Source organism: Schistocerca americana, chromosome 5, assembly GCF_021461395.2.
Source record: "Schistocerca americana isolate TAMUIC-IGC-003095 chromosome 5, iqSchAmer2.1, whole genome shotgun sequence".
Lineage (NCBI taxonomy): Eukaryota > Metazoa > Arthropoda > Insecta > Orthoptera > Acrididae > Schistocerca > Schistocerca americana.
This window is the reverse complement of record NC_060123.1, coordinates 329,750,861-329,777,992: the sequence shown is the minus strand read 5'-3', so window position 1 is coordinate 329,777,992 and position 27,132 is coordinate 329,750,861. Positions and strand designations below refer to the sequence as shown.

At 40.2% G+C, this 27,132-nt stretch overlaps 1 protein-coding gene across 1 annotated transcript in view; it reads right to left on the bottom strand.

Annotated features, from left to right (window-relative positions):
- Positions 1 to 14,585, bottom strand: part of LOC124615727 (Golgi phosphoprotein 3 homolog sauron) — a 48,137-nt gene extending 33,552 nt beyond the window's left edge. Inside the window, exon 1 of the mRNA XM_047143796.1 lies at positions 14,245 to 14,585. Coding sequence (XP_046999752.1) covers positions 14,245 to 14,439 — 195 coding nt within the window. The 5' untranslated portion in view covers positions 14,440 to 14,585. The remainder of the gene's footprint in view (positions 1 to 14,244) is intronic.
- Positions 14,586 to 27,132: the final 12,547 nt, after the last annotated feature.

Genomic DNA, 27,132 nt, shown 5'->3' with positions numbered 1-27,132 from the left:
AGCAACATATTAAAGAAACTAACAATCTTACTTTGGAATTTTTCACATAAAGAGAGAATATATTCATCCAACTTCTTAAATGTCCAAGAAATTATATGCACATGGATCCACAAAAATCACAAAAGACGTCATAAGTATACACACAACATTTTTCAACATAACAGCTGTTCCAATTCTCATGTGCGGAAGCAAGTTTAAAGTACAAAGAGAGAAGGAAAAAATAAAAGCAGAAGAAATGATATTTTCTGAGTTGCATTTTTACGTACCAAATTAGGCAGAAATATTGTGATAAGTGAAAAATTTAAACTGCTTAAATTGTAAACATTTCTGGTTAAAAAAATAAATAACAAACAAAAACAGCCATGATGGTATGGATATTTGCAAGGCAGCTTGGATGTATAGTGCCAGCAGCAGCAGTAATGAATTGTAGTCCTAATGGGAAAACTGAAACAGGAAGATCCAGGAAGGGAAAGTTTCATCCTAACCCATTCTTTGCAGAGGAGGAGAACAAAACAATATATATTATATACTGGTTTCAAACACATGAAATCTTTATGCCTTTTACTGTGGCACTATCAATGGAAAAGGCAGCTATCTCTGCCTTATTTGTAGGCCTAATGTGTGTCACAACCCACAAGTAACTAATCAAATTTGTTGTATGGGCGAGGGGGTACATTTCAACCTGCAGCATCTTTCAATAGTATGAATTTCTCATAACAGGAACCTCTGTGTAACTGGCCAACAGTTAAACAAGTTCCACAACAGGATAATGGCTTCTGAAGTAAGAGTGATTTCAGGTGTGCCGCAGGTGAGTGTCGTAGGGCCGCTGCTATTCACAATATACATAAATGACCTTGTGGATAACATCGGAAGTTCACTGAGGCTTTTTGCGGATGATGCTGTTGTATATCGAGAGGTTCTAACAATGGAAAATTGTACTGAAATGCAGGAGGATCTGCAGCGAATTGACGCATGGTGCAGGGAATGGCAACTGAATCTCAATCTAGAGAAGTGTAATGTGCTGTGAATACATAGAAAGAAAGATCCTTTATATTTAGCTACAATATAGCAGGTCAGCAACTGGAAGCAGTTAATTCCATAAATTATCTGGGAGTAGGCATTAGGAGCGATTTAAAATGGAATGACCATATAAAATTAATCGCCGGTAAAGCAGATGCCAGACAGATTCATTGGATGAATCCTAAGGAAATGCAATCCGAAAACAAAGGAAGAAGGTTACAGTACACTTGTTCACCCACTGCTTGAATATTGCTCACCAGTGTGGGATCCGTACCAGATATGGTTGATAGAAGAGAGAGAAGATCCAACAGAGAGCAGCGCGCTTCGTTACAGGATTATTTAGTAATCGCAAAAGCATTATGGAGATGATAGATAAACTCCAGTGGAAGACTCTGCAGGAGAGACGCTCAGTAGCTCGGTACGGGCTTTTGTTGAAGTTTCGAGAACATACCTTCACCGAGGAGTCAAGCAGTATATTGCTCCCTCCTACGTACATCTCGCGAAGAGACCATGAGGATAAAAATCAGAGATATTAGAGCCCACACAGAGGCATACCGACAATCTTTCTTTCCACGAACAATACGAGACTGGAATAGAAGGGAGAACCGATAGAGGTACTCAAAGTACCCTCCGCCACACACTGTCAGGTGGTTTGCGGAGTATGGATGTAGATGTAGACAATAGGTTTCTCTCTATTATTACCCTTAAAAGGATTGCTAGTCAGTAAGTATGCTTCCATGGTATGAAAAGTAAAAGCTCATTTCTGGTTTCAGAGGTGCATATTTTTCACTCAGTATTAACTGAGACCTATCCCCAAAATTAACTACAAAATTTTGCACCTACATATACCACTTGGAACACCTTTTCCAAAACTAGTAAACAGTACTTTAACCTTAATGGCTACCACATGGGAGCAGGTTTCAACAAAACCATGGGTGTAAATAACACCGCTCAATTGCACAGCCAGACTGGATGAATAATTTCAGCAATAATATTTCAACAGATGGAATAATAAGTAGAAAGTAAGTTGCTCTCTTTTAAACTTTAGTAGTTGTGCGGATTTGAAAAATGATGCGTATTATACGAAAAGCGAGTCAGGAAAACATTGCGAAGCCATGAGAGTAGTAAAAGATGGTATGACTCTTTGAACTGCTGCAAATCTGTTTTATTTCACAGATTAACACACAGTAATGCAGTGATATTAGGCCGACAGCAATCAAATACCAACATTAACAACTGTAATCATCCAAAATATGCAAGAAAAGTTTCCACTGCAGATGAATGTGAGCTTTATTATTACATTATTAAAAGATAAAAATATGAACAGTAGACTAATGTTCAAGCAAATGTGGCAGCTAGCATTTATTTTATAGGATGGTTGCACTCAAGCATACATTGTAGTTGGGATGCAAATGAAATAGCTGGAATTACTAAAAGTGCACTTATGGTGTTGGAAGCTCTTACGTATCATGCTGGTATTGGCAATTCACTGACATCCGTAGCCTATCAGGTTATAGGATACAGAGCCAGTTAGAATCACTTTCAGCAGATTATATGAATTGATTATCTTTGTTTTCGATATGGGAAGTGTAAGAATAACTTATGATGGCCTGGTTTTTATGATTTTTCAGGCAGGCCACTGCCTTTCTCATTTATTTGGCAAATGAAAGAAACAAAATATGCCAACAGACTGACCTGTCGTGAAGCTCAAGGCCTAGGTGAGGTTGAAATATGACTATTACCAAGTGAGTCTTTGCAAGAAAATACCATTACTGTGATATACTGATGTGTAGCACAGCCAAAATGAACATTCACACTGCAATAACCTACTTGTATGTCTTTGCCTACTTTATTTACAAATCATAGATTAGATTCAGTTTTCAGTAAAAAAAAAAAAAGACATGATTCTCATGGGTGTGGAACAAGTCAGAAAGTACATTAAAAAAATTAAAACATCTTAATATGATACTCACTACCCTGATCATTTGTCAGGTAATTGTCAAAATATGTGAATGCATTACAATCAACTAGAACTGCTAATACTTACAGAATTAATACAGTATCAGAATGAAATAATGTTATGTACTTTTAATAAATTTATCATGAACAACATACATAATATTGACTGTAGTGACCAAGTGCAGTGAAAACTAAAATGTAACAGACATTTTTACTTAAGCTGGTCTAACAGTCCCTGTTAAGATATTCATCTCTTTCAAACTCTGTTTAAGCTGTGCTTTATCTGAAACAAAATTTTTAATGGTTGCTGGCAATTTATTGAAAATGTGTGTTCCTGAATATTGGACTCCTTTTTGGTCCAAGGTAACTGATTTTAGGTCTTTATGTAGATTGTTCTTATTCCCAGTACTGAAACTATGTATTAAGCTATTGGTTGGAAAGACACGTACTACTAGCAACAAATTTCACTAAGGAATAAATATACTGAGAAGCAGTGGTTAAAATAACAAGTTCCTTGAACAAGTTTCTACATGATGATCTTGAATTTACACCACAAATGAGTCTGATTACACATTTTTTCACACTAAAAAATTTTGACAGCTTTGATGAGTTACCCCAGAATAAGATCCCATATGACATAACAGAATGAAAGTAAGTGAAGTAGGCAAGATTTTTTTATATTTATATCTCCTGCATCTGACATTCTCGCTGCAAATACAGACTAGTTAGGTGCTTCAGCAATTCTGTGGTGTACCCTTCTCAACTGAATAATTACAAACAAACAAACAAACATGATTTGCTACCACCAACCGATGCACAGCTCCCATCGTTCATTACACAAGGTGTTACCAACATCAGCACAAACTGCAACAGCCACTGGTAGTGAAAGTGCACTTTTACTACTGGAATTACAGGCTTAAGGATTTCTTGAGGAGTCATTGATTCATATGATTTCACAGAAAACTGAGTAGTTGATCTCAATAAATTATTGATACAATTATTTAATTGTATAGATAAAAAATCTACTCCCCAAGCGGCACCAGAACACACACATAAAAGAGTGTTGTGACTGACAAGCTTTTGGAGCCAGGGGTCATCTTCAGGCAGAATGGTTGAAGGGGAAGGAAGAAGGGTGAAGGGAAAGGACTGGAGAGGTCTAGGAAAAGGGGTATATTTTGGGAAAGTCACCCACAACCATGGGTCAGGAGAGACTTACCGTGCGGGATGAGAAGGAAAGAATCTTTCCTTCTCATCAAGCATGGTAAGTCTCCCCTGATCTGCAGTTCTGGGAGACGTATGTAAAATCTGTCCCTTCTACTATACCTCTACAGTCCATTTCCTTCACCCTTCTTCCTTCCCCTTCAACCCTTCTGCCTGAAGGAGGAGCCACTGGCTCCTGAAGCTTGCCGATCACAACAATCTTTTATCTTTTATCTACTCACCAAGTGGCGGCAGAACACACACATTCTGCCGCTGCTGGGGAGTAGATTTTTTTAGCTATCCAAATTCTTGAATATATGATCTGGATGTTGTAGCTGGTTCTTTGTCTATTGAAATGAACTGCACAACTGAACCTTAATCTAGCACAAATAAAGAAAATCAGCTGTTCTGAGCTGTAGAAACAGAAAACACAAAGAACTGTAAGCAAGCACAAGTGAAGGATAGAAGGACATCTGAAGAAGATGATGATGATATCTAGCCTTTACCAAAGACAGCTGCCAAAAATTAAACTGAGGAAGTAAAAGAGAAAAAGCATCAGTATTAAGTAAAAACTGAATTGAACAGGAAATCTTTTAAAAAAATCAGAAAAAAATGAAGAGCAGACTTAAAGAAAATGACATCTGAAAACAAAATATTAAATGCAAGGCTGCAAGGAAAGTTATATTATATGGATCTTCTAAAAGTGAAGATGTAGCTACTTTACAAGATGCATCTGACTTTAAAAATATGAATTTACAGACTGAAGATTTATAGGTTACAAATAAATGTTCGTGAACCTGTGGAGTTCGCAAATAAGGAAACAAAAGTCCTGTTTGTAGCGCAAAAGAAGAGAAAGAAAACAAAAATTACAAAATTAACTTCATACAGTTAACTTTTCCTTGCCATCTGTAACTTTGTTGCATTTGTTTCCAAAGGATTGTTTATTCCCATATTATTCATAAAGCACTGATCATGCAAATGATACCAATTTCGATAACTGCACTTATGTAGGAATACAATACGAGTTTACAGTAAGACTTATACTTTACATTTAGATTTTACGTTACTGATTTAGGACACCATACTATTATATAATTATTCTACAAGATGGGTCCCAGAAGTTATATATTAATAGTATGGTATTATTAATAGTACCTGTACAAAGTGTTAACAACTCTTCAAGGTACCTACCATAGCATACAAACATCTTTTCTACTGACTCTCCCAAGCCTGTACACCCCATCAAAGACCTCAACTGTAATCTGCTTTAAAGCTGTTGTCACGGCCACATGGAAGAGCTCAATGCTGTCAAAATGGTGCCCTTTGAGTGTGTTCTTGACCTTGTAAAACTAAAAGAAATCAGCCGGAGCCAGATTGGGACTGCAGAGTGGCTGTAGCAGCACTGTCAGAAACTCAGATACAATGAGACGTGTGACTGAGCACAATGTCATGATGCAGCAGCCAGGTAGTGCCAATGTCTTTTTGCGTGTAGGTAACCCTTTACAACAATGTTCCCAGAATATCCACACAGGGGCAGTGTTAACAGTTCTCTGCTCTTGAAGTGTAAAATCTTTGTCAACCACAAACTTCCCATCAAAAAAGACTATCAAAAATTGCCTTCAATTTGGATTGCTTAGCCTCACCTTCCGTTTCAGGGATTCCAGGGTGTGTCATTCAACACTCTGGGGCTTTGTCTCTAGTTGGACTGAAATGCTTACATTTTTTCACCAGTAGCATCATCGTTCAAATAATCTGGTTCAATTTCCACACATTTCTTCAGTCCACTTGTGACGAACACACTGTTAGCATTTTGCTCATCTATCAACAGTTTGAGGAGCAGTTCAGTACATACCTCCCACATGTTCAATTTTTAGATAAAGTGATGTTTTTAGAATGCTCTAAATGTTACCTAACAGCTGAACACTCATTCGAAGGTCAGCATCGAGTAACACCACACAAGAGTTACATTTTAATCAATCTGGCTTGTTGATGGACAATGAGAGCGAGGGTCAGTGCTTGCATCTACTTCTACTTCTACATCTACACAGACACTCCGCAAATCACATTTAATTGCCTGGCAGAGGGATCCCCTTCTTGGTCCCCTGTGAACTTTTTCATCCCTCTCATAACTTGCACATACAAAAAAGCAGATTTCTTGAAGACTTGTTTCAGCATTTAACGAGTTTCTGCAGCTTTTTGTCAAGTTTTGTGCAGAACTTTATCTCCCAAAATTTTTCCAAAGTATCAGCCATGAGGTGGTCTCATAACAGAGGCGCACTAAATCAGCAGTCCTGACACCACTGGCGCACAGAGCAGACTGACCTAGGGTGCAATCTACCTCAAATGGCTCAACCATGTTGCGACCTATAGGGCACAGCAAGAAAATATATTTCATTAGTTTTGGGGCACACCTTGAACCTCATTAATATAGCTGTTGATTAGTAGGTTCCATGTATATATCCCTCAAAGACATTGTATGGTAGCTCTCACATTGTCAGGGCAGTTCATGCAAGAGCCGCCCAAAAAGTTTCCATTTTAGGGCGTTCCTGAAGCATATATGCAATGTAGTGCAACTCCGATGCACAAATACATTCACCAACGTGTAGGCAAAGCATTTATGTAGTATTTGTGTCTTTCTGATGTGTGTGCAGCAAATGCTGAAATGTGAACAATGGTGAAGTTATTACCACATGCATCCAAACAAGACCAACATGCTTTTTCTTTTCTTAGGCACCAAAGGACAAACATCGGTAGACATATACTGGAGAATAAAAATGTGTGTGGAGCAGCATGTCTGTCGATAACCACCACTGTGAAATGATCAAGTCCTGAGCCAGTCACAATTTGACAGAAGATGCTGTTCAATCTGGGAGGCCAGCCTCACCCAACTCAAATGGGAGACAATAGCACCCATCGTATAGCCTTCATCTTTTTGCCATGGGATTACTCTGCCTTCAGTACCTTGAAAAAGGCCTTTAAGGGTCAACAGTTCCTGTGGGATGAGGATGTGCAGCAGACAGTTATGGACTACTTCATGCAGCCAACCACGCTATTTTACCAGACAGGTACCATTAACTTAGTTCATTGGTGAGATGGTTGTCTCCATGATCATGGCAATTTTGCCCAGCCGACATACCAATTCTGGACTGTATGGCCTTTGAATGGCAACTTTTGCTCGATAAGGACATAAACTGAAGCAATGAATTACAATATATGCCATGGCCTGGACTTGAACCCAGGTAGCCTGCTTACTAGGCAGATATGCTGATCACACCACCAATGTAGAACTGTTTGTACCGCAGTTGCATGGACTGTCCAATACCCTCCCATACATAACATTCAGATCACCCCTTCAGCCCATTTTCCCCTTCCTAAATCATACGAATTGCTGAGGTTCTCCAACACTGGAATAGCACCCCAGCTTTGTACGTAATGGCACAAATTTTAATTAATTGCTTCAGCTTCTGTTCTTATCGAAGATAAAGATGAGAGTCATATGTCTCCAAGAAAATGTAATTCCATCAGATCAATAGCAAACTTTTTGATCATCCCTTATTATACAGCTTTACACAAGTATATGTAAAACTATTTTGGCATATTTATTTAATCTAGTGCATTCTAAATCTATATTATTTCTATTCCGTAACTGTGGACCTTACTTTTGCAAACTAAAGTTTCTGGTTGATATTTCATTGAGAGGAGATAGGATTAAATGTAAAAGGAAAGTGTTGTTAGTGTTTTTGGTTTCTTCAACTGTGGCCGGCATGAATGATTGTAATTCTATTAATTGTTCTCACTGCCTCTTTTTTGACACACAACACTGTTTTTGCAATAGAAGAGTTGCCCCATAGGATATTTCCATATGGTAAGTGAGTGTGGCAGCAATAGTACAAAGATAGAAGCTGTTCCTTACTGACACGGTTTGATTTGCATAGTAAATGCATCACTTGCAATAGTTCAATGCACAACTGCTCTGTGTACATTCCACTTCAATTGTGGGTACAAATTAATTCTTAGTACCCGGACAGATTTACACTCATATTTTTCACCCAGTTTATGGACAAATATGGCAATGGCCTTGCCGTAGTGGATACACCAGTTCCCGTCAGATCACCAAAGTTAAGCACTATCGGGCATGGCAGGCACTTAGGTGGGTGACCAACCAGGCTGCCACACGCTGTTACCATTTTTCAGGGTGCACTCAGCCTCGTGATGCCAATTGAGGAGCTACTCAACTGAAAAGTGGTGGCTCCGGTCAAAGAAAACCATCATAATGACTGGGAGAGCGGTGTGCTGCCCACACGCCCCTCCTATCCACATCCTCAGCTGAGGATGACATGCCTGCCAGATAGTCCTGGTGGGCCACTTGTGGCCTGAAGACAGAGTGCTTTTTTTTATGGACAAATATGTATATAGTTTCAGTTTTGTTTAATATTACTGTTTCAGTGTAGCCACTGTGCAGACTTGCCAACTATTGCCATTGTTTCCCTTTTCACTTCATCTATACATTGATCAGTCATTAAAAGTGTTATATCATCAGCACATATCTCTAGCTTTTAGAGCAAATAACTAGAGAGATCACTCATTTGTAGTAGAAAAAGAAAAGGATCTAGGACAGAATCTCCCAGTATTCCTGTTATAACTGACAGGGCAATCTATCAACATTTATTTAACAGAAATATGATTCAATTAAAGATACTATCAATGACCTTGACACCATTTTGTTCAATTCAGAGTTATTTTTGTTTTATTCACCTAGATTCATTCAAGGATCATCTCTCAATGATACTCAATTTATCGAGGTAATACAATGCAAATCAAAAGATCAAAATATACGAAACACAGCATACATACCACACTTTATAAAGATAGGACACAAACTATGGGGAAAGGACAGGTCGTCAGCTGTGGCCATGATAAGGAACCATTCTGGTATTTGCCTTAGTGCCCAACGAACACATGGAAAACACAAACGATATTGAAGTATCATCTCATACAGTGTCAAGTGCTTTGCTCAGATGAAGGAGGGTAACACACAATATTTTGAAACATTTGACATAACAGACGATTTCACAATTTCAGTGGTGGATAGACAGGGCCTAAAGCCATTTAGCAAAGAAGAAATTAGTTTATTGTTCTCAAAGTAGCTGTACAGTTGCTCTTTTCTGTGGTGCTCTATGAATTTTATAATGATTGATCACAATGCCCCCTCATCCTTACAATTCCAGCTACATCTGTGACAGAAAGGGACAGTCTTGTTTCTTACAGAAGAAATTTTTCTGTGGAAAAAAATGCTGGTTTTGTCGAAACCCTAAATAATAAATCCTGACAGTTAGGAGTGCATTTACAACCAGGTATTAACAATGCTTATGATGATTTCTCTTCAATATTCATATCCAATTTTGAAATGTGTTTTATGAATAAACTGACCAGAGTGCATTCGTGTTGGATAACTAAAACTATTTCCTGGATTACGTAAGGCATTCCTGTAGGATTTTAACAACACTCAGTTCTCAAATGGAAAGATCGAACAATAGCACAATAAGAACGTCAGGCAATAAATCCCAGTCTACGAGAGACATCGTAAAAGACGAAACCATGCAGTAAAATTACATACATGACTACTTTATAAATGATTCCCAAACACACATCTTAAATTTCGCAAATCAGGGTGAACTTAGGTATTATACACTTGCATACAGCATGAAGTTAGCTGCAACTAGTGAACACGAAGTAGTAAAGGTGATTAAAAGCCTCAAATACAAAATGTCAGCAGGTTTAGATGATCCACCAGTGCCACACTGCTTCACATATTTGCAAAGCCCATGGCTCACGTTGTTAAATCTATTATTCATCGAGTGTCCCCTCCCTCCATATAGATTAGAAATTTAAAAAGGGACACCTGAAGTCAAGAGTGGTAATAGGAATAAATTTGAGAATTATCAGCCATTTTAACTCCTGTCAGCATTCTCTAAAGTACTTGAAAAATTAATGGAAAACAAATCACTAAGTACTTAAATAACAATCTACTGAATAATAATCAACATGGCTTTTAAACCTATCACACAGAAACAGTGTTAGATTACACACATGAAATGCACAAAAGCTTTGAATCACCCCTGTTCCCAGAACTCCTGAAGACAGACATTGACTGTGGATATCGTATCACAGACAGTCACAGTCACTCTGTTCAGAGATGTCAAACCCGCCCAAAGATGTAAACAAACATGCAAGAACAGCACCTATTAGATGGAGGGTGTCCGACATCTGATCAGTTCCAGTCATTCCAGCAGGGAGGAGGTACATGGCTCGTGTTGTATGTAGTTCAAACATGCCTAGGCGGTCAATACCTCGGTTCGATCATGTCCACATTGTTACTTTGTGTTGGGAAGGGCTCTCAACAAGGGCATCTCGGAGTGAACCAAAGCAATGTTGTTGGGACATGGAGGAGATACAGAGACAGGAACTGTCAATGACATGCCTCACTCAGGCCACCCATGGCCTACTACGGATTATGGCTCAGAAGAATCCCGACATCAACACCGCCATTTTGAATAATGCTTTTCGTGCAGCTACAGGAAATTGCATTACGACTCAAGATGTGTGCAATAGGCTGCATGATGCACACCTTCACTCCCGATGTCCATCATTGCAACGAAGACACCATGCAGCTTGGTACAGATGAGCCCAACAACATGCCGAATGGATCACTCAGGTTTGGCATCATTTTCTCGTCATCAATGAGGGTTGCATATGCCTTCAACCAGACAATCGTCAGATGTGTTTGGAGGCAACCCGGTCAGGCTGGATGCCTTAGACACACTGTCCAGCGGGTGCAGCAAGGTGGAGGTTCCCTGATGTTTTGGGGTGGCATTATGTGGGGCCAACGTACACCGCTGGTGGTCATGGAAGGCGCAGTAAAGGCTGTACGATACGTGAATGCCATCCCCAACCAATAGTGCAACCATATCGGCAGCATAATGGCGAGGCATTCGTCTTCATGGATGCCCCATCGTGCACATCTTGTGAATGACTACCTTCAGGATAATGACATCGCTCGACAAGAGTGGCCAGCATGTTCTCCAGACATGATCTCTATTGAAGGTGCCTGGGATAGACTGAAAAGGGCTGTTTAAGCCGACATGAGCCACCAACCACTCTGAAGGGTCTACACCTAATCGACGTTGAGGAACGGGACAATCTGGATCAAAAGTGCCTTGATGAACTTGTGGATAGTATGCCATGACGAATACAGGCATGCATCAATGCAAGAGGAAGTGCTACTGGGTATTAGAGGTACCGGTGTGTACAGCAATCTGGGCCACCACCTCTGAAGGTCTCTCTGTGTGGTGGTACAACATGCAATGAGTGATTTTCATGAGCAATATGTTGATCTCTATTGCAATTTTCTGTACACATTCAAGCTGCAAGCAATGGGTACAAAATGGATAGAAAACAATAAGTTTGCAAAATAGATCACAGGTTGTATATTCTACACCAATGCATTCTAATCATAAAATCAGTGCCACCAGGCTGACCTTAATGTGAAGAAAACAAATTATATTCAATCTGAGAAGATAACTGAAAACCAAGATCTCCAACTGGTGCTGGGCAGCAATACGACTGCCCATAACTTTTCTGATTGCATCTTGATCAAGACAAATTGGGAAGACTGAACTGAACTTTTCCAGAGACTCAGTTCTGCATATTTTGCTCAGAGAATTATTTCTAAACTACTTTCTTCTGGCAGAGCTAGAATGGCTTATTTTGGTTACTCCCTGCCCCTTACAGCTTGTGGAATACTCTACTGGGATAAAATTAATAGTCAATTACATGAAATCTTTACATTACTGAAAAGGGCTATTCAAATCTTGGCATGTAGCTCTGCTAGGGCTTACTGCAAGCCCCTACTTAAAAAACTAGGTTTGCTTTTTATACCCTTCTTTCACATATACAATATAAGTTGACGTTGGGACTAAGATTTCAAGATTACCACATTTATAATACTCACAACTGTGGTTCCCGCCACATAAAACAGGCGGACCATTTGGTGTCATTCTTTATAATGCACTCCCAACTCTCATAAAGAGATTGGAGAAGGAAATGGCTTTTAGACCAGAGTTAAAATCTTTCCTGTTGAGAAGTATTTCTACAATGTAAGTGAATATGTTACCTTACAGAAATAAGTTACTCATTTATTATAAATGTCTTTTGACTCGTACAATGACCATCTGCGCTGTATCAGTCTTTGCAAAACAATGTTTCTGCTGTTGGTTTTCTGTTTCAAACGTAATGCAACGCATCTCCTCAGAAAGGGGATCTGGTGGTAGATTAGTTGTGATGGCTATAGAGCCAGCATGTGCTATACTTTCCTGCGGTTTTTTTGGTAGTTTCATGTTCCATGAATTCTTTGTATGATAAATTGTTATGAAGTGGAACAAGTCAAATTATTTTGTAAATATGCTTACATGAAACATACAGATGTGAATTATGTAGTGGTTCCTATCCACCAGTTTTTAGCCTACACAGTACAATAACAGAAATTCTTCAATGGATTAGAAGTTGGCAAAGAGAAATTTTTCCAGTTTATTTTCAAATTGGTTTTGTTGTCTATCAGACATTTTTTTATCAATGGGCACCAGTCAGTGATCAAAAATTTTGCTTGCAGCATTTGTGTTAAAGACAACCTTAATGTGGCATAAATCAATGTCATTTTTTTCTAGTATTGTAGTCATTCCTTCTGAACTGTAGCCTAATGGATGATTTCATGAGGCAACAAGTATACTGGTAGCAGTAGTCAGAATGCCCAACTCCGTTTTCAAGCAATATAATCTAAACTGATACTAACTTTAGACATGAACATGTACACATGTTGGGGTTTAAGTGTACACTATTTGACAAACAGTAGCTGAAACATCATCATTTCTATATAGAAGACAGTTTTTATGTACAAGTAGGAAGCAGAATAAAGAGTGCCAGTACTCAAATGCTATTGCACTGGTGAAATCAGAATAAACAATTTTCTGCGCAAGAAGTTCTGGTTAACTGCTCTGACCAATTCTACATAACGTATCCATACTCTGTAAGCCACCTAAGTGCGTGGCAAAAAGTATTTATCTTTGCAGCACATATTACAGTTTCCTCCCATTCCACAATGCAGAATGTTCATGGAAAATGCGCGAGTATGATATGATACATTGTACCAATATATCATGCACGAAGCAGTTCACCCAAGAGTTGACAGGCTCACTCATCAATCCTTAAGTTGTGCCTCTCATTTACGTAAATACCCGTTAGCTACCGAAGTGAAATTCACATTTTGTTTTCATTAGTTACGTATTTCGGAAGCAATTTCAGGGCACGCAAGAAAAGCAACTCCATAATATTAAAGTTCGAAAATGTAATGCACAGCAATATCGAAATGTGGGCAATCGTTTTTGCCAATTGTACGACATTAATGCCACTCTTCTGCTAACCAGTTTTCTGAATATAATTGTGCTTTGGTCGTGTTACTCAAATCCGTATGGTGTGTGCAACTCATGCGACAATGACTCCTTTTACCAATAAATCTATTATCTCGATTTTGAAAGCACAACATGGACATACAGAACTGTCCAGCAAATTTCTTCCCCGCCCCCTCAGAATTGATGTCACACACGCATGTGGCCTGTCACGAAACATTTTACGGAAGAAATATACTCTTCGTCACAATGATGAGACTTAGATGGCTGCCCAGCAAAGCAAAAATGTCTAGTGAAATGCTTTATACATGAAGACTATAATAACGAACGTCGAAGAAGGCAACAGCGTTAAGCTAACGCAATACGCACATTACACATGCTTCGTAACAAGCAAGTAGCCATAACTTCGTTACTTCCGCCAAACTTACTGTTTTGTAATAACCACTTAGTACGCCATAAACTGAAAACGAATGAGGGCCTGGGAAGTGTGATGGTGACTCTCACTGTAAACTTAAGATTGCTATCGCACTGAAAAGTTAATCAGAACTTCTCATTAGCTGTCCCTTAACATAGCATATTGATATAACACACACAGTTTAATCACCTCTTTATCCTTGAGCCCCAATAACAGAACCTCCTCCATAAGAGTAAGTCTTGTTTCTTTCGAATCTCCATCCTCCAAGTCGTCATCTCGGTCTCCCGACTTCTTGTCATCTGAATCTATGTTATCTCTTGACACTCCTTCTCCATTTTCACGAGACACATTCCGTCTCTGCACAAGTCCATCACCTCGATGCATTTCTAGCGATTGTCTGTTGAAGATTTTGTAGGTAGTTGTACGGCAACTGAGAGCTTACTAGCTGTTCAACGTCATCAGTCTACTGTTGACATGTGTAACACTCTCTACACACTCCTTTACGTCTAACAAATATGGCGGCTGCTGATGTTACGAAGCCTTGAACCCAGAATGCACTGTAAGGGGTGTAGAGATTTTCGTTGCCAGGCAACAACGAACAAAAATCAGCTGTCGTGGACGCCAGACGATTAGCCTGTTTTCCTGGTAATATTCATGACTCTTGAAATGTAGGCTTTACATATTTGTCAGAAGTGGTAGCCTTCATTTTTATCAAAATTATGGATCGACCAAAGTATTCCTCAAGTGTAAGGATCGGCAATTGGAACGAAGAGCTTTATTCAGAAGAGGTACTGAAATCTGTAGTTTGATGATGTAGGTTAATAGTAACTGTTTTTAGACGTCTACTTTTCGCTTTTAGAACTGAAGTAGTACGCCTTTCAGGCTCTTCATTGCTGTCAACAAAATTTTATAAGCTACGGAGATGATGTCAGTAAAAATAAATGAAAAAAATTATTATTATTCGCGGCAGATATGAACTTTTGTTAACAATTTTAGTTTGCATAATTAGTTCGTTAATTCGCGATAAAATGTATGTGAAATGTGTCAGAAACAACAAAGGTTGCACACACACACACACACACACACACACACACACACACACACGGTTATTACTCTGCGTTGTAGAAAGCAATGTCCAGAACGAAAGAACTAAGTATGCGTAGAGAGAAGCCTGCTGTTACTGTCTACCAGACGTTTTGTGATTGTCACACCTTTCTGTACCACTGTAAAATTCAGTTAAAACTACCGCAGTTATTTTTCCTTGTATTATTATGTTAGTGATTATTTTTATTATTCTAAAAGCTAATGAATTGATCCTAACAATTTTCTTCATTGAATGATTATACTGTAGGTTTGTGGTTAATATACTCAGTGAAACAGATATTGTACCCACAAAGTATAACTTAATGTCTGCGTGAACTCTGCATGTAATTATAATTTCTTTCTTTTGTATAATGAATACTTATCACAAAATTCGTCTGTGTGATGCATTGTGACATTATATTACTCCTCAGAAGGTGTTACCCCAACAAATTGCTGTTTGTTATGGCATTACGTATTGTCTTACTGAGAGGAAAGTCATAAAACTTTGGACAGTTTATGCAAAACAAAGGAGGAGATGGAATGGTGACAAATAAATAAATGACTGGACTCACAAAGCAGAAACACAATTCAGTCAGGTACACAAATCAATAGCGTCCTTTCTTGGTACCAAATAAATAGTAAAATTGGAGATAATAATGAAATATTCAGATTTTGTGGTCCCCTTATTGGTGTGTCCTAAGTGAACCAGTGACCTACTGGAAAAGAAATAAAGTTAAAAGAAATGGTAAAGAACTTTTTAACCAAGGTATGTTGTCATTGTGTGGCATAAGGCACACTTAAAAATCAGTATACACAGTGTCCCCACCTGTATGTAAAACCAGAATAGGCATCTTGTTGAATTTGAATAATTGGTTAATAGTTAAATACTGGTGTTGTAAAGAAAATTTTGGCTTCCATCATGACACAATCCTGCCAGTCAGGCACCTTGTACCAAGCGAGGTGGTGCAGTAGTTAGCACACTGGATTCGCTTTTGGGAGGAAGATGGTTCAAACCTGCATCCAGCCATCCTGATACAGGTTTTCCCAATTCCTTTAATTCACTTCAGGCAAATGCCGGGATGGTTCCTTTGAAAGGGCACAGCCAATTTTCTTCCCCATCCATCCCTAATCCAAGTGTTCTCAATGGGACGTTAAACACTAATCTCCTCCTCCTGCCCCTCCTCCTCTGGCAACCTGTGTGCTCACATCACTGGTTATTTCTTGTAGCAGGTCCTGATTTAGCATTATCAGTGCCAAGTGTAAGGTGTGTGTACAGGTAAGATGCCAATCAATAATCCATGGAGGTTGACAGTAGTATTGTGATTGTTACTTACACAAGAATGATAGAGACTGATACCGACAGATGATTTCTGTTTTCCTGCAAGGGACTCTTTTCTTAAAGGTGTTGAAGAGATGCTTCTGATGAGAGAGATTAAACTGTTATTTTGATAAAAGCGATTTCCCCTTCCTCAGACGAATATGTATGGTGATTAGGCATGGCCCTTTCACTCTATTCTCTCCATCAGTCAATGATTTGGGAACCTACCTGATTGTTATTTTTGACAGTCATATTGCTAAACCATTTGAAGATCCAGCTGCTGTGCTGTTTTGGATTGGTTTTCTCTTTCTGTTCCTGGTAACATTTGCTCATTCCATGCTGTTGTTTGCGTCAAAATCACAGGAACATATTGCGATTAGTATTCATCAACTTTAGAACTAAGCTGAGGTAACTTAGTTTTTCTCTGATTTCCATTAGATAGACTTGGCTCCATTGTAAAAAGTAGGTCAGTTTAACTGACATAAAATGATGAGTGATGAATAATAAATATGTATTGGGATGTATGATTTTCAATCACAGTTGTTTTTCATGTTTCATATTTGATGACAAACCTTTTTAAGTTCATGGTATTAACAACTTCAGGGTGATTGTAGTAAACAGCATAACCAAAATTTATAATAAAAATGTAAGATTGCTTATTCAAGTCTCTCTGTCCAAAATAGGTTCTGAAACTAATGCGTGGTTTCAGATACCACAGTTTTGAGATTAACATCACATTCTTAATTAATAGTACTAGATTAATAAGGTAATAAATGTAATTTGCAGAACCAATAATGAAGTGTGAAGAGACAATTTTTTTATCAGTGTATGCAGCAGAATAGGCCCTACTGTAATTATAAGGAATGAAAACATATATGCCCATTTATTTTACTTTTTCATTTTCTATTCAACAACTTGTGTACATTTATTTCACCTTAAAGCTACACATTCACTTTATTAATATTTTCTATCTTGATCACACTTTATTGTATAATTCACAATTTAGCTTTCTATCATCAGCAGGTCTCTAAAAACAAATTGAAAAAATACTAATTTTTATAGTAGTCACAATATTGTGGACAGCTAAATCTATGGAAAACATCTGGCAACACATAACAGGGATAACGTGGCTGATAATGTACCCCTAAGAGTTATTTTTTTCTCAAAAACTAATAATCCCTGCATTGCAGAGGATTTAAAATATAAATTATTAAAAACATTTAATGGTATCAAATTAATGTTTATGGTTAAATGAAGGATTAACTATTAAATGACTGTACCATATCTAAATACAGTACGTAGAGACATGTACATTGTGTTCTGGGGATGTAACTGGTGGCAGTGGGAGAGAGCAAATGTCAAGGGTAGAAGTGTGAGGGAAGGCAGGTCAACAGAATGTGGTCACTTATTTCCTTCTTTTGCGTGTCTGCAAAATGAAGAGCGATCAAGTGAGTCCACTCTCAATGCCACTATATCACAGGAAGAAAACTACACACTGTTTCAAAATAACACCAACCCTTCCACAGCATGCCTTGTAATTGTAATCCGTAGGTATTTGGCTAAATTGGCAGACTTAATATTTGTGTAATTTACCACATAACTGAAATTTGATGATGGATTCCTTTTAGTATGATATTCATATGAATAATCTCACATTTTTCGTTATTTAAAGTCAATTGCCACTTCTTGCACCATACAGGTAACTTATTTAAATCATTTTGCAATTGATTTTGATCTTCTGACGACTTTACTAGATGGTAAACGACAGCATCATCTGCAAACAATCTAAGAGGGCTGCTCATATTGACCTCTAAATCATTTATATATGAGGTGTATCTGAAAAGTTTGGTGAATGGTTTCATAGAATAAAAGAAACAAGAGTTGCAAACAAAATACCTACACTGGCCTTCAAGTAATCACCATTAGCAACTATACACTTTTGACATCAGTCATAAAGCCATGGGAAACTGTCAACAAATGCCTGTTGTGCAGTCAGTCAGAGTACTGTGGCCTCACGTTGTTCAATAGTCATGTTATTTTAGGAGATGAGGCCTGGTGCTACCAATACAATTCGGAGACCAAGTGTCAGTCAGTGCTGTGGTGTTCATCATCTTCCCTGCCTCCCCTGTACAGAAATTCATGATGAATCAAGTCATTTTTGTTGAAAAAAGGCAATCAGTGTCATCTTAATTTTGGAATTTATCAACTTTTTTTTTTGGGGGGGGGGGGCAGAAAAGACGATGAACACCATGCCATTGATGGTGGCTTTTTCTCCAGATTAAGATTACTGAGAGGTTCATAGCATTAAGTAGAAAGTTTCAGTGGCAGCAGTAAGCAACATTTGACTGAAACAGGGGGAGGATGACTATTAACAGTGCAGATGGTGAGTACCAAGCAAAGAAAAGAAGTTGAAATGAATATTATACAAAGGGGCTCTACAAGGGAAATGAACTTGACTATGATATTATAGTGTAGCAACAACTACACATGCTGACTGCTGTGGTCACACACATTAGCTCCATTTGCGCCATCCAGAGATGCAGTTGTGGCACGAGTTGAGTGAATGTGTGGTGACAAACGAATGGCGTGAGCCACCAAGTTCATGTCCACTGCTCGGAGCACTGTGTTAATGTTTATTACTTACTCCTTGAGTTGTAACTTGTTTACTTTATGTTTATTCTGCTCTTCGCTTGCTGTATATTGACAAGTCACGTACAGCAACTAGTTCTTTCCCTTCTATTACTTCATGTTAATGAAACTGTTCAAGCCTATTCTAGCATGTGATTGAGCACTTATTAAGTACAGGTAGCACTAAATGATCTAATATTCCCATTAGTGGTGACCCTGATGTGGTCAGTGCTGAGAAACTGCTCAGCAGCAGCATTGATTACAGGATGGAACTGCCTGAAGTATCGTGACTGGCCATACACCTCCTACTGCTTTAGCTGCTTAATCCAGTTCTTGGTTTGCCCAGGTCAGGGCCAACATTTGCTACGCCAGAATTATAGCAGATGCAACTAAATTTGAATTAACAGTAAGTCAGCTCGATCAATGCTATGTTTCCGAAGTTTGGCTCAAGCAGCAGAGAACACATTCAGAAGATTAAAGTCAGAGCTTATTCGTAGAGTTGCAGCATCGCAGGAAGACCGTATCAGACAAGTGCTGACTCAGGAAGACATAGGTGACAGAAAACCATCCCAGTACCTGGGCCATTTCCCAAGCAAGGGGGACATCGGAACAGTACTTGACAATCTTGTGCGGACTCTATAGAAAGGCCATCTGCCGCTGCAGGTAAAAGCGATCATTGCATCATGGACAGAGGTGTCTCTGGATGCTGTTGCGGAAGAAGCAGCATCCGAGAAGCCATTGCTCTGAACCAACAGGTTAGTACTGTGGCAACGTCTGGTAGTGGTGTGTCTGTGACCATTCCCGTCTCATGTGCAGATTACAATGGTCTGTCCACCAAAGTTTATGCACTGAGCAGACATTGATGTCACGAGGAGCCCATAGTCAATAAACAGGATGTAGCCGCAGGTAATCTAGGAGCCATTCCTCGACTCAGTCCATATCAGACAGTGGTCTGCCAACCTTCATGTACCACAGAAGATTCGGAGAACAGACTAAAAAGTGCAGTATCCCCTGCACCTGCCCAAATGCAAACAGTGGTCAGCTGTAGGCGCCACTGACTGCCCAACAACTTCCTGGTACCTATTCATTACTGACTGGGTGTTTAATAGATATAGGGCCTGGCATTAGAGTCCTGCCCAGAGTATCACTATGTTGTTGCAGACTGCCCGCTGCATTTAGCTTATTTGCTGCAAATAATTCAGCAGTTATGATATCTGGCATGTGACTTGAAGAACTGAATTTGGGATTCTGCTGTCATTTCACATGGGATTTTACTGTGGCAGATGTGGCTGAAGCAGTTATAGGTGCTGATTTCTTAGCTCACTACCAGATTCTGCTTGACACAGCAAATGCCCACCTAGTGGACAATATTACCGGACTTAAAGACACTGGGTATCATGGTGATGCAGAACGTACGACATCAAGGTCATACAGGTTGCGGATGAGGAGTACCACTCACTACTGAGTGAGTTGTCAACCTTAATGAGATCTCCAGGTGTGTCACAGCAAGTGTTGCATGGTACAGCCATTAACCAGGGAGCGTACATTGTGAACCAGGGATAGACTGCCTTAGTCTTACCAGCCAAGAAGATTGGCTGCAGGACATCTCATCATTGCTTAAGTGGATTTCGATGCAATGTTGTAAGAAGGCATCATCTGACATTCCAGCAGCCCATGAGTGTCCACACTGCATTTAGTACCCAAAAAAGCAAGGAGCCTGGAGTCTGTGTGGTGATTATAGAGCACTCAACTCACCAACCGAGCCTAACTGCTACCCAGCGCCGCTACAAGAAATTATAACTACGTGCTGCATGAAGGCACTGTATTCACTGTTATAGACTGTGTGAAGGCATGTACTCATACTCCTGTGGCAACAGAAGACAATCTAAAGACTGCAATTATTCCACAATTTGGTTTGTGTGAGAGCAAGTTTGACTCTCTGCCTATGTAATGCTTCAAAAATCTGCAGCGGTTGATCGACTCTTTCTTGCCTGGGTTGGCCTTTTGTTTTGCCTATTTGGATGGCATTGTAGTGTATTCACCGGCAAAGGATCAACATTGCCAGCACCTGAGAGGAGTTTTTCAGTGTTTAAAAAAAATACCGCATGGTGTTGAACATGGCAAAATGTGTGTTTGGACAACCTGAAGTTGAATTCCTGGCTCATCGAATACCTTCAGCAGGCTCATTACCACTCTCTGAGAAGGTTGAAGCTATATTGCAGCTACCTAAGCGGTCTACAATAAAAGAGCAACATAGATACTTAGGAATGCTCAATTTTTAGTGCCGGCATTTACCACACACTGCAGAGCAGCAGGCACTGTTGAACACAGCACTGGCTGGTCCCGAGGTTAAGAGCAGTTCTCCTGTGCAATGGACCAAGAAGATCAATGCAGCTTTTGAAGCAACCAAAAAGAGCCTGCACTACTGGTGCACCACAAGCTCAAAGCTCCACTGGCATTAATGGCGGACACCAGTCAGTTAGCCAAAAATGGGTGGACGACGTGTGGGCAGCTGCTGGCTTATTTTTTGCACAAGGTATCACCTTTCCAGCTAAGATAAAGCACATATGATCAGGAAATTTTAGCCGTATATTAAGTAATCAAGTACTTCCAACCACAGGTTCATCTACACCTATATACGAGGTGTGATTGGAAAGTTTTAAGAATGGGCTTGTATTGTACAATGGTGGTACTTACATGTTACTGTGATGCATCTCCTTAAAAATAGCCCCCTTCTGACTGAACACACCGACTCCAACAATGTTTCCACTTTTGGAAACATTCCTGGAATTTTTTTTCCTGAAGTGTGTTAAGGACACTCTCCGTATTTGCCTGGTTGTCTTCAGTCGAGTCAAATCGCTTCCCTTTCATTGAAAATTTCAGTTTAGGAAACAGTTAGAAGTCTGCAGAGGCCAAATCAGGGGAATATGGTGGTTGTGGAAGCACAGGAATTTTGAATTTGGTCAAAAATTCAGTGATAGAGAAGGCACGATGAGCTGGAGCATTGTCATAGTGTAGCACCCAACTGCTGTCTTTCCACGATGCAGGCCTTTTCTTCTGCACCTTTTCGTGCTCAGGGACGCATTTGTAGTATTCCTGGTTAATTGTCTGTCCTCCAGGGGTAAATTCATGATGCACAATACCGGTAAAATCGAAAAAAATCACCAACGTTGTCTTCACCTTCGACCGACTTTGCCGTGCTTTTTTCGGTCGTGGTGAACCTGGCGTCTTCCACTGTGAAGTCTGCACTTTGGTTTCAGGATCATATCCATATACCCACGATTCTTCACCTGTGATTATCCTATTTAACAAATAATTTTTAGTCCGATTAATCAGTTCTTGGCACACTTCAAGTCGATATTGACTCTGGTCACTTGACGACACTTTTGAAATGTATTTTGTGGATATCGGCGCATGTTCAGATCTCCAGTTAAAATTGACTAAACTGCATCGAAACTTAAATTAAGTTCATCAGCCATCTCCCCAATTGTAGGTCTACGACCAGAGCACACTAAGTCACAATCTTTCACAAATTTTTCATTCGTTTTTGAGATGGAAGGACGGCCAGACCGTGGTCATCTTCAGATGATTCGCGGCCATTTTTAAACCTGTTGAATCAGACAAAAACATTTGAATGTCTCATACAATTATCACCAAAAACTGTTTTTAATAGTTCGTAAGCCTCAGGAGTTGATTTTCCAGTTTTAAAACAGAATTTCACACAAACTCGTTGCTCCGTTTTTACGTCCATTTTCACGCAGACAGACCCGCACAGCCGGCCGGAGTGGCCGAGCGGTTCTAGTCGCCGCAGTCTGGAACCGCGCGACCGCTACGGTCACAGGTTCGAATCCTGCCTCGGGCATGGATCACACTTCCCTGGAACACTAATACTGTTACCCTTGTCTCTGATAAACACTTGCCATTGAGGACAACGTTCTGTTACTTAAGACGTCTTTCAGCCAAACACATATCTGGGAGCCTGTTCTGCATGCATGTACCTTTTATAACGGTTTGCAGTGGGGTATTGTGTTGAGTGCTTTTCGGAAATCTAGAAATATGGAATCTGTCTGTTGCCTTCCATCCATAGTTCGTAGTATATCATATGAGAAAAGAGCAAGCTGGGTTTCGAACGGGCAATGCTTTCTGAAGCATGGACAAGAGGTTTTCTGTCTCTAGGAAATTATGTTTGAACTGAGAATATGCTCTAGAATTCTGCAGCAAACCAATGTTAAGGATACTGATCTGTAATTTTATGGCTCTGTCCTTTTATTCTGCTTATATACAGAAGTCACCTGTACTTTTTTCCAGTTGCTTGGCACTTTGCACTGGTTGAATGGCTCACGATAAATGCAAACTAAGTAACGGACCAATGACGTCGAGTATTCTTTGCAAAACCGAATTGGGATTCTATCCGGACCTGGTGACTTATTTGTTTTTAACTCTTTCAGTTGTTTCTCTACACTGCGAGTGCTTATTACTATGTCATCCATACAGGACACTGTGCAGTGGTCAAATGACGCTACATTCGTACAGTTCTCCTGCAGGAACGATTTCTTAAATGTGGAATTCAAAACTTCGGCCTTCCTTTTGCTATCTTCTACTGTCAAACCAGATCGGTCAACGAGAGACTGGATGAAAGCCTTAGACCCGCTTAGAGATTTTACATAGGACCAGAATTTTTTCGAGTTCTCCACCAGATCTGTAGCCAAGGTATGTGGTGGTAGCTTTTGTAGGCTTCGCAAATAGAGCTTTTCACAGATGCACAGATCTCTACTAATCTTTGTGTGTCGTCATTTGTGCATCCTCTTTTGCACCAAGAGTGTAACAGCCTTTGCTTCCTCAGCATTTAGTGAATTTCATTATTAAACTAAAGTGTATCTTTTCTGTTCTGAACCCACTTTTAGGCACGTATTTATCCAGAGGATGATTTACAGTCTCTTTAAATGTTGCCCATAATTCCTCTATGACCATCATTCTGGAACTAAATGATTGTGGTTCATTGTCTGCTCTTTCTAGCAGATATACCCTCCTAGCCCTGTTGAGAGATTTATTAACTTTCGTAACCATAGTCACTATGATATCATGATCACTAGTCCCCTTCTCTATACTGACCCCATTGGTAAGGTCCAGCCTGTTTCTAGCTACAAGGTCAAGAAACTTCCATTGCGTATGGGCTGCCAAACTAGCTGCTTAACACAGTTTTTGGAAAACGTGTTCAAAAGTACTTCACAAGATGCAATGAATCAATACACGTCCCAGTCTATACTCAGTAGGTTACAGTCAGTTGGGGGACTGATGACCTTCGCTGTTTAGTCCCCCTTAAACATCCCAACAACCACCACCACCACCACCACAGTCAGTATTGCATGATCTGGGTATTTACTCACAAATGACCATAGATTTTCTTTGAATTACTCTAGAACTATCACAGCGAAGTCTGGCTGTCGGTAAAAACATCCAACAATTAACTTAGTTTCACCTAAACCTGTTATGCGTGACCAGATAACTTCACTATCACACTTGATATAACCCTGAGTTGAAACAATATTTTTTTCTACTGCAATGAACATTCCCCAACCTACGGCATCTAATCTTTCTTTCCGATAAGCATTACAAGACTCGCTAAATATCTCAGAAGTTTTTACTTCGAGTGTTAGCCAAATCTCAGTCCCAAGATTAATTTGAGGTTGAGAGCTTGCCTGGTGGGCAGTAAATTCGGGAAGTTTGTTTCAAATACTTCGACTGTCTACTGATAAAATTTCTGTTTTTTCTCTGAACAACGTATGATATCCCTACATTTGTATCGATTGGTGAGTGTTCATGGGAACTATGCCAGGCCAACCATAAAAAAATCCCTTGTGCACTCCACAAATACTCTGCTATCCAAGTTTCTGCTTCCTTTGTGTAGTGCACCCCTGACCTATTAAGTGGAGTCCTACAAATCCCCACCCAATGATGCAGCTCCAGAAATCTGCAGCCAAGATCATCACAGAGACGATGAAGCCCTTGTCTGAAACCCCCCACTCGGCTCCAAACCAAAGGACCCCAATCAACTCTGGGAACAATGCAGCAAATTCCGAGTTGTGCTTGCACCCTCATGCAAGGACAGCAGTGTGCATCATCTCCACCAGCTTCCTGTAAGAACTGAGGATGACCTATCATTGGTGCTGCTGTGAGCCACAACTTGCAGAAGACAGCACCCTGTACGCTCGACATCTGCAGGCAAGGCTGCCTCCACATTGACTTTCTTTCCAGCCTTGAACACTATCTTCCAAAGGGGCTCGATAATGCACCTAACATTGGGGAGCTCCCAATAACTAGCAAACCCCTGCCCACATGTTCCCGCTCAGACCCTGCTGAAGGTACAGCCACCTGTTCACTCACAGGGTGAAGAGGCGAGGCTACACGACCAGACGCCACATTGGCCTCCTATCCTGAGCAATGCGAATGCATTAGCACCCACTAGGTTGAAGTGAGAGAGTTCATGATATACATTGACCACAAGCCTTTAACATACACTTACAAGAAAAACAGCAACACTTGCTCCCCACAGCAGTACAGCCAATTGGAATTCATTAGCCAGTTCTGGATGGACATTCGCCACATATTGGACATCACTAATGTGATTGTGGACTGTCTCTTGAGTGGCCAGTGTCTCACGGCCTGTGGATATGATGGTGCTTGCCAAGGAACTTCAAGAAGATCCCGAGCTGCACATCATATTGCATGATGACACTACTGCACTTAAGTTGCAGCTAGTCGACATGCCTGGCAATAACATGAAATGATGATGTGAGGTGTCTCGTGGCAGATCATGCCCTTTCATTCCCATTGCATTTTGCAGCATGTTGTTCAAGTTGACATTCAACCTAGTATATCAGTGGATAGGGATAGAAAGAGACCGCTGCAAGTGGACGAGAACTTGACAGCATTACCAACTTTTCAAAATCACTTGCCACGTTCATTTGCTGATCAATGAGTTCCCAGACACTTCTTCACAATTCGCCGACGTTCACCTTGATGTGTTGGAATCCCTTCCTCCATAGGGCAACTGATGTTATATATTCACAATGATTGATGGATGCGCATAATGGCCTGAAGCAGTGCCTACAGACAACATCTCCACAAAAACACTAACCACCACTTTCAAATCAACCTTGCTGGTGAGGTATGGCTGTCTGCTCCATACCACTACAGACAGAGGCTGACGGTTCAAGTCAGACTTGTTCGTGCAGTTAGCGAAGTTCAGTTGATATGTCCATCACAAGAAGATCAGTTATCATCCGCCCTGCAAAGGTGTGATGGAACTGTGACATCAGATGCTGAAAGCTGCGCTAATGTGTCATAGGTTGTCTTGGACATCAGCACTGCCTGTAGACCTGCTGGGCCTACGAGCTACATACAAACCAGATATAGCGTCATCAGCAGCGAAATTGGCTCATGGCAAGACTTTGAGCCTGTCAGTGGCGTTATGATGCTAGCCTCCTGTTAGAAACGGACAACCAACTTGAGTTCCTTTGAAATTTACTGGAACATGTGAAACACATAAAACAGTCAAAGACGTGCAGGCATAATTGTCCAACAACATTTGTGCACAAGAACCACGACAGCTGTTTGCGCGTCATGTTATGTACAGACTGTGTCAAGCCACAACTGCAACCACCTTATACTGAACTCCACCGCACCCTGCACTGAAACACACATGATGGTCATCATAGTGAGCAGAAAAAAGGCCATTGTGTCTCTTAGTGGAGTGCAGCCCACTTACATTTTCATGGAGGCATCACCCACCTTGTGGTCAAGATCTGCACACCAGTCAGATGCAACACCCCAACTTCAAGCCCTGCTGCCACAAGAAGTCAACGCAGAACAAACGTGCTCCACCCAGTCTAGATGACATGTCCACTGTCTGGCCCGGTTCAGAGAAGATTTCCCATGATCCACTTTCACCAAGGGGCTCCTGTAGTGATTGTTAAATATGTCAACTACTGTGGTCATGCATGTTAGCTCCGTTCACACCATCCAGAGATACAGTTGTGGCACGAGTT